Source organism: Solanum pennellii, chromosome 6 (genome assembly GCF_001406875.1).
Source record: "Solanum pennellii chromosome 6, SPENNV200".
Lineage (NCBI taxonomy): Eukaryota > Viridiplantae > Streptophyta > Magnoliopsida > Solanales > Solanaceae > Solanum > Solanum pennellii.
In genome coordinates, this window is record NC_028642.1 from 59,841,847 (window position 1) to 59,851,471 (window position 9,625).

A 9,625-nucleotide genomic window follows, 5' to 3' on the forward strand; every position below is an offset into this window, starting at 1 on the left:
TCCAAGATAATGTTATTTGGACCTTATTTTATTCAATAACGAACAACCAAACATAAATGGAAATAGTTTAACAAATACATAAACCAATTGATTCTATCGTTTCAATTTATACGTCACTTTCTGAATTTTGATAATCAAACAAAATCTTATTTTGATCGTAATTTGACATATATAGTCTCCAAGTATTTAAAGATTCTATATATGTCTGAATTTACGATCAAATCAAAAAGTTTGACTCTCAAAATTCGAACAGTGTCACATAAATTAGGAGGAAGAGAGTTTTATTATATCAGAAATGAATGAAAGTATAGGTAATTTAGTATTTGTAGAATTCGATGACCCAATAATAATATGCTCTAGCCATAACTTTGAGAGATGTAAATCCAGCTTGTTTAGCCAAATCTTCAAATTGTTGCTTTGTTCTTTCTTTGCCTCCATGAAACATAATCATCATTGATATGTCTAAAGTAAATAAATGCTTAGACAGAAGATTAGTCTCTGGATAATCTGGCTGTATTTGTTCAATTACAACTACTTTACCATCATTTGGCAATGCTCTCCAACAATTCTTCAATATTTTCACACAATCATCATCATCCCAATTATGAAGTATTTCCTATATTTGTTATTATTATCGAGTCAGAAATTGTTAGACGTACTAACTAACTTTAATTATAAATATATATGACAAGAATACACTGACCTTGAGAATGATTAGCTCCCCTTGAGGAACACTCTTCAACATGTCTCCTCCAACATGCTCTATGCCTAATATTAAGAGTATTTGAAGCTTAATTTCATATTTCTCAATTAAATGCATAGCATTATCTTTTATTTTACAAAAATTAGCACTGAATGATATATTACGTGATTTATTAGTGTTTGTATATACTTGGTTAGATTATATTGTTTTGCATTTTAGTGTTGGAACACGTAACCAAAATCAACCTTAATTACCATCAATTATAACTAAATTTCTTTTATTGCTCTACATAAATTAACCAAATCATTCATCAAATTTAAAACAACATATTACCAATACTTTAACTATATCATCCATCAAAATACATAAACTAAAACATATCACTATTAAATATCAATAAATCACCAAATCAGACACCAAAGTATATCTCTTAATGTATATCACTATTTAAAATAACATATCATCAACCATTTTACCAAATCGACCATCAAAGAGTATACCCTAAAATATTTTTATGTTTACAAATTATTCTGATAATTTATGGATGTGATACAAATCATATTCACTATAATCATGCGGATCTTCTTATTATAAAAATTTCATAGTAAAAAACAATAAGAAAAACAATGGAGAGAAACATATCCCTATAAGAGAAGAATATTCTTGAGATTGAGAAGATTAGATAAATAATGGAGAGAAACATATCCCTATAAGAGAAGAATATTCTTGAGATTGAGATGATTAGATATATAATGGAGAGAAAAAAAAAAGATATTATTATAAGTCCCAAAAAATAAGCACATTAATTTTAATTTTATTTTTAAAAAAGGTTTAATATTTTAAAAAAGCTATCTTTGTAATTAAAAAATTAATATATATATATATATATATATACATATATATATATATATATATATATAGAGAGGTTTTGATTGTTACCTTCATAAGTAGGAGCATCTTTGATGACATTGGGTAGGTCAAAATTAATGCCCTTGATATTAGGATATTTGGAAATTATAGTAGCTAATGATATTCCAAGTCCACCTCCCACATCTATGATCTCTTTTACTCCTTTGAATCCATTGTAACACTCAACAATTCTCTTCATTTCAATGCAAGTGACATTTTGCATAGCTTTGTTGAATAATCCATTCATTCTACTATCTTTTTTAGTGTATTCAAATGCATTCATTCCATAGGCCTTGTTGAATGGTACCTCACCTTCTAGAATTGCATCTTTCAAATGAAAACTTAACAAACAAACAAAAAGAGTCACAATGTATGTACAATTAATATTTACTAATATAGTATAATCCGATAATTATTTAATTTACTAATGATAAAATATGCATGTATGTAACCTTACCAAGAATTAACAACAACTGATTCAGAATGCAGTAGTAAAAAGGGAGCAAGTGATGATCCATCTTTATCTGAGATTAAACTTTGGCTTAATGGAGTCAAATTGTATGATGTGTGAACATTTCCATCATCATTTTTTGTAATGTTACATGTGAGAAGAGATTGACTAGCAAGAAACCTTAGAATCCTTTCAAGAACAAGTGATGATGCATTAGGGTTTTTTGTGGGAATTTGAGATGCAATTTCATAAGAAGATAGTTTTTGAGTAGTAGATTTTGCTATAATCTCAAATAGGTCAAGTTCCACGGCAGCTCTTAAAACCATGTTAAGGTATAAACCACAAGGAATGTGCATAGCTTTCATCATATAAATTTCTTCTTCATTGGATATAACAATATTATCCATTGATAAAGCCATAATAACAATAACTCGAAGGTGTTCGGTCTGTTTTTTTCTAAAAGAGGGAATGAAAGTTGTAGCTTATGAATTATAAGATATGTTCTTCATACAATATATAGAGAGTGTGAAATTAANTAAATTAAAATATGTCTTTGATATAATGAACAATTAAAAAGGAACGCGGAGAGTGGTTACTTTATGAATCATGTAATAAAGAGACATAAAAAGAAATCTAAGTTAGCATATGAATTAATGAAGGTATTACTACATAAAATAAAAAAATTTAGCGGCAATTAATTAATGGTAATAACTCAATTACCGTTAAATATGTAATTTTAGCGTAATTAATACTAAAACTTTTTGTATATTTCCTAAAGTCTTTAGTCATACTGAATCTAATGACAATTTACTAATGACAATAAAGACTTTAGCACTCTTCATTAATATATCCATTTATTATCGCTAAAAGTTATTCTAGTCGCATTATATTTATGTGTCTGTTAGGCGGTATTGCTTTACGTATATTGTGAATTTTATTTATCATGATGTACAAACCACATCTTAAATATCTAATATTCTTTCCGTTCACTATTATTTGTCATGGTATCTATTTTTAAAGTCAAATTATAAGAACTTTGACTAATATTTAAATATGTATTTTTTTATCATATTAATATGCAAAAAATTGCAATTTATAGTACTTTTCATATAGTATTTGAATATCTAATTTTTTTGTTTAAAATATCGACTTAATGTAATTTAATTTTAACTTAAAAATTTAATTAAATTAACTTTTGAAAAGTACAACGTAATAAATAAAAATGGACAGAAAAAATAATATTAATATTAAATGATAATTAAATCTTCTTAAATGATAGAGTAATATCTTATATTTATTGGTCAAAATTAAATTATACTCTAGATTCCTAAAAAGGAGCATTGCTCATAAATTATGGTGAACTTGCATTTTTATTTACCATCTCACTTCCTAATAAAGAGCATTGCTCATACTATCTCCGTCCGATATTATTTGTCATGATTTCTATTTTTAGAGTCAAATTATAAAAAATTTAACTAACATTTTAAGATGTATTTTTATTATTATATTTGTATGCAAAAAATTGTAATTTATAATACTTTTCATATAATTTTAGAATATCTAATTTTTTTGTTTAAAATATCGAATTAATGTGATCTAATTTACCTTTAAAAATTAATTAAACTAACTTTCGATAAGTGCAATATAACAAACAATTTCAAACGAAGAGAGTAAAACTTATACTTTGAGAAAAAAATAGAGACAATGGAGGGTGACCTAGCAAAAGCCTAAAAGCCATTTTGAAAATTTAATTGGTCATTTAATTCTAAGTTTGGGTTTATTGGTGAAAGAGACATCATTTAATATCAAGTTTAAAAGTTGACAACTCTTACATCGAAGTCATAAATAATACTCCTTCCGTCCATAATTGTTTGGCAACTATACTATAAAAAGATATTCAAGATTAATTGTCAATTTAAATAATCAAGAAACAATTAGTCACTTTTTTCCAAAATTTGTCCTTAATAATAATGTAGTTCAATTGAAAAGTTAGGTAAACTTTTGATATTCTTGATAGAGTTATATTAGTATAATTATACATTGTATTAAATTTTTCTTGAGGGGTGTGCATGACCTTAACATAACAAACAATTATGGACAGAAGGAGTACTACAAAGGGAGAAAAATCGAAAATACCCTTCAAATTTGTGTGGTTATATCGTTCGTCTTGTTTGATTGGTCATGTAATTACTTGGTCAGCTGATAATTGAATATAATTGATAGGATATAATTACACTCTCCAATTCACAGGAGAAGAAGTGAATTGTTAATAATTATATGGTGTAATTACAAGCAAATTACTTTTTAATTTCTTCCTTTTATTTTTATTTTATTTTTTGTTTTGAAAAACAATTAACTGGTGACTTTCCAAACAAATGTTAAATGATGATTTGAAAAATAAGTATTTAATGACAGAGGAAGTAACTAGTTTTATCCTCTACTCCTCATTACCCTTATTACTTGTCAACTTTTCATTTTTTAGTTGTTCCTAATTACTTGTCTATTTTAACAAATCAAGAAAGGACAATTTTATTTTTACCTATTATACCCGCAATTAATTACTTTGAAAAAAGATAGAACTTTTTGTAAAACTTAAATTTTTAATTCACCCACTTCATAACTAATATGGAAAAATAATAAAGTTAATATGTCAATTATTATTTTCTTAATAAGTATATGAATTTAAAAATAAACAAATAATTAGAAACAGATAAAATATTACATCCTGTCGTCTACTGACGTGTCATCTGTACCCTCCATAGTACAACTAACAATTTTTCCAGTGCAAAATGAAATTAGTGACAATTAAAGTTTGTTATTGAAGCGAGTGAAGACACATTTCTATTTTAATTCGACGAATCTTTTAGACAATAGTATATGATTTGGTGAAAATATCGTGCGCTTGCACCATGACAGTCCTAATATTGAAGTATGGTGATGAATAGAATTTATTTAGACTATATATATTATTTACATAATAAATAGTCAAAAGTTATAAAAAAAAAAGTATACGTTGACTATATATAATATTTTGTCAAAAATTATATATAATTATATATTAACTATACATTATGATACACTTTTAATAAAAATTAAATATATTTGAACTACACATAAAATATACATTTCTAATGATTATACATAAAATATACATTGCTAATGACTATACATAAAGTATACATTGACTGTTCAATATCGATCAATTCGTAATCTCCTTTAAACAGATCCAAATTAGTGATATAAAATCCTATCAATATTTCAAGTCTTTTGATATAATTTTTTCAATACACGACAAATTTTTAAAAAAACTGATAACAATAATATTAAAAAGGGCGAGAAGAATCAAAAAGAAAAAAAAAAGTTCTAACAGTACAAGGTGGTGGTCGAGGGCGGGAGGGTGGATTGGGTGTAAGGAAGATTAATGGGTGGGAGGGGTGGATTGGGTGTGAGGAAGATAAATGGGCAGGAGGTGGGGGTGGGGTTGGTGGTTCTTAGGGCTGGGGGTGGTAGGATATGAAGAAGAAGAAGAAGAAGAAAAAATTATTGGATAAAAAAAAAATAATTGAGGTCTTATTTTTTTTTCTTTAATTTTTTATATTTACGTGCTTTATTTTTTTTAGTTATCATGTTAGCGATTTGAGTATATTTTAATTCACTTGAAAAAAGATTAGAAGGTAAATAATTATCCATAAAGCTAAAATGCTAAATTAAATTTTATTGAAATAGGGAAATTTTATGTGTTTTCTCTTAAGAATATGAATGTGACTTCCTTCACTTAATGGATGGTTGTTACTCGTCCTTTTTTACTTGTCCATTTTTGAATTCATATACCTATTTAATAAAATAATTAATGACGTAATGAGTTTATCATTTTATCCTTATTAATTATGAAGTGGATGAAAAGTACTATATTTTTCAAAGTAATTAGTCATCTAATTGAGGGTACAATAGGTAAAAATAATTATTCTTTCTTGATTTTGCCAAAATAGACAAAAAATTAGGGACAACTATAAAAGAAAAAGTGAACAAGTAAAAATGAACAAAGAGAGTAATAAATATGATATTTATTTTAATTCTTAGTTAAATTTATTGTATTGCAATATTAAATCAAGTACTCTCTCCGTCTTATATTTTTTGTCATTTTTTCTATTTTTAGAGTCAAACTATAAAATTTTGATTAACATTTTAAGATGTATTTTTCATCATATTAATATGCAAAAAATGCAATTTATAATACTTTTCATATATTTTTAGAATATCTAATTTTTTTGTTTAAAATATCAAATTAATATAATTTAATTTAACGTTAAAAATTAGTCAAATTAATTTTTAAAAAGCGTAACATGACAAATAATACGAGACAGAGTGAGTACTGTGTAGCGACGTTTTGATGTGAGGCATATTAATAACCTGGATCCCTAAGATGAGAAATTCTATGCGATGTTAGAAACAGCGTCATTATTTTTCTCCCTCATTTTTATTTACTTATAATGAAAAAATTATATTTTTTCTTTTATTCTAATCTTTTTATATATTCTTTCGTAAACTAAATTAGGCCAGATCCATTTTATTGAGATCTTAATTAAAACAATAAATAAACAATAAGCAAAACAATAAAATCTTACCCTACTCAATTCAAACAAAACATTAGGAAGTAAACCAAGAGGGGATTTGTTTCTTTCATTTGCTTCCCCGTATCTTTATATTATAGTTCTACTTTATATTTATATTTTAAAAAATTATCTTAGATTGATATATGATATATTTTGAATTATACAATATAATATAATATAATATATTCCGTAACTATTTTATATAAAATAAGTAAATAACTCTTAAGTTATATTATTTGCTTCAATTAAAATTGGGGAGCCTTACTCATAGCCTAGTCATATCCCTTTTTATTTTTTTATTTTTTTTTATCAGAAGTTCTTTTACTTCATATGATTATATCAATTTTTTAATTTCATATTATTTTCAATTTTCAACTCTAAAATGCTTTAATAAAAAGATATACAATTAGTGTTCTTTTCTAATGTTATAAGGTCCTTCATTGAAAATCATGTTACATAAAAAAACATCAGAATATAATTAGAAATAGACAGCAAATACTTAAACCAATTAACTCTTTATTCTTGAAAGACTAATTAACTCCTTCTCATCCAAATCCAATTTATATGTCATTTTCTAGAGACAAATAAATTTTCATTTTGATGGTAATTTTTTCATCCAAATATGATCGAAATTTAAAAATTTGAATCTTGAAATCATAATAAGGACGTCAGGTAATTTGAAACGAAGGCAGCATAAATTATTTAAAAAGAGGTATCTAATACTTGTAGAGTTCGATGAGCCAAGAATAATATGCTCGAGCCACAACTTTGATAGATGTAAATCCAGCTTGTTTAGCCAAATCTTCAAATTGTTGTTTTGTTCTTTCTTTGCCTCCATGAAATATAATCATCATTGATATGTCAAAACTAAATGAATGCTTAGATAGAGGATTAGTCTCTGGATATTCTGGCTGTATTTGTTCAATTACAACTACTTTACCATCATTTGGCAATGCTCTCCAACAATTCTTCAGTATTTTCACACAATCTTCATCATCCCAATTATGAAGTACCGCCTACATTTATTATTATTATTATTATTATTATCAAGTCAGAGACTACTAGATCGTATTACTTGCAAAACGACTCCAAATAAGGAAATTTCTATAATGTAAACTGACATTTTTAATGGTGTTATCTGACAAACTACGAAGTTTAAAATAAAGTGTACTTTTGAAACTTGCGTCTGTGTTAAAAGACATTTTTGTAGTTGTGTATGATAGGATGTTGTAATTAAAGGTAAGAAAGATATTGAAAATTTTTAAAGTTTAAATTTTAAAATTTCAATCATAAAAAAGAAAAAAAAAACTATCATTCTTTTATATATGAAGGATAGAAAATAACAACATGACAAGAATACTGACCTTCAGTATGATGAGCTCCCCTTGAGGAATACTATCCCACATGTCTCCTCCAACATGCTCTATGCCTAATATATTTGATCTTTCAATATCAATTAAATGTACATAATATATATAATTTTTTAAAAATAAATTGGCATGGACAAACACAAGAAAATGACCAATATTAAATTGTTGGTATATACTAAAGTAAGAAAAAATAGTGCATAATATGTAAGGTTTTGGTAGTTACCTTCATAAGTAGGGGCATCTTTGATGACATGAGGTAGGTCAAAATTAATGCCCTTGATATTAGGATATTTGGAAATTATAGAAGCTAATGATATTCCAAGTCCACCTCCCACATCTATTATCTCTTTTACTCCTTGAAATCCATTGTAACACTCAAGAACTCTGTTCATGTCAATACAAGTGACATTTTGCATAGCTTTGTTGAATACACCATTCATTCTACTATCTTTTCCATGGTATTCATAAGCATGCACCCCATGGGCCTTGTTGAATGGTACCTCACCTTCTAATATTGCATCTTTCAAATGAAAACTTAACAAACAAAACATGAAGTTATAAGTAATATTTACTAATTAATGTTTTTCAGGTAATTATTAATAATTACTTTCACTTTTAATAGATGATCACGTGAAACCACGAGTAGTATAAGATCTTACCAAGCATGAACACCTACTGGATCAGTATTCAATAGTAAAAAGGGAGCAATTGATGTTCCATCTTTATCTGAGATTAAACTTTGGCTTAATGGAGTCAAATTGTATGATGTGTGAACATTTCCATCATCATTTTTTGTAATGTTGCATGTGAGAAAAGATTGACTAGCAAGAAACCTTAAAATCCTTTCAAGAACAAGGGATGATGCATTAGGGTTTTTTGTGGGAATTTGAGATGCAATTTCATAAGAAGATAGTTTTTGAGTAGTAGATTTTGCTATAATCTCAAATAGGTCAAGTTCAATGGCAGCTCTTATCACCATGTTAAGATATAAACCACAAGGTAGATGCATAGATTTCATCATACAAATTTCCTCTTCATTGGATATAACAATATTATCCATTGACAAAGCCATGTCCATTTCTTGAAATAATAATAACTCGAAGGCGTTCGATCCGTTATTATTTTTAAAATTAAAGTTAAGCTTATGAATTTTAACACGTCTTCATACGATAATATATAGAGAGTGTGTGAAACTTGTTGCTACTTTTTTTTTTTAATTCCATTTATTTAATGGATTATGTGCGGCCGAATAGTTTGATAATTCAACTAATGAAGGTATTTAAGGTTTTGGTAGGCAGAATTTACTTTTCTGGTTCTAAAAATAATTAATTTGCAAAAAAAATTGATAAGTGTCACGACCCAAAACGGGGCCGCGACTGGCACCCACACTTACCCTCCTATGTGAGCGAACCAACCAATCTAAACCTTAACATTTCAATTTAATATCAACAGAAAGTAATGCGGAAGACTTAAACTCATTAATAAAAAACCAATTCAATAAATTCTAAAATTCAACATCTATTATTCCCCCAAAATCTGGAAGTCATCACCACAAGAACATCTATGATCAAATTACTAA

At 26.7% G+C, this 9,625-nt stretch overlaps 2 protein-coding genes across 2 annotated transcripts; both read right to left on the reverse strand.

Annotated features, from left to right (window-relative positions):
* On the reverse strand, positions 1–2,559 carry LOC107023901 (caffeic acid 3-O-methyltransferase-like). Its single transcript, XM_015224740.2, has 4 exons — positions 2,070–2,559; positions 1,643–1,953; positions 704–768; positions 1–616 (listed from the first exon to the last, which is right to left on the reverse strand). The coding sequence occupies exons 1-4, from the start codon at positions 2,480–2,482 to the stop codon at positions 317–319; spliced, it is 1,089 nt and encodes a 362-aa protein (XP_015080226.1). The 5' UTR covers positions 2,483–2,559; the 3' UTR covers positions 1–316.
* A 4,529-nt stretch (positions 2,560–7,088) lies between these two features.
* On the reverse strand, positions 7,089–9,184 carry LOC107021224 (caffeic acid 3-O-methyltransferase-like). The gene is made up of 4 exons (XM_015221838.1): positions 8,706–9,184; positions 8,270–8,580; positions 8,041–8,105; positions 7,089–7,692 (listed from the first exon to the last, which is right to left on the reverse strand). The coding sequence occupies exons 1-4, from the start codon at positions 9,122–9,124 to the stop codon at positions 7,393–7,395; spliced, it is 1,095 nt and encodes a 364-aa protein (XP_015077324.1). The 5' UTR covers positions 9,125–9,184; the 3' UTR covers positions 7,089–7,392.
* Positions 9,185–9,625: the final 441 nt, after the last annotated feature.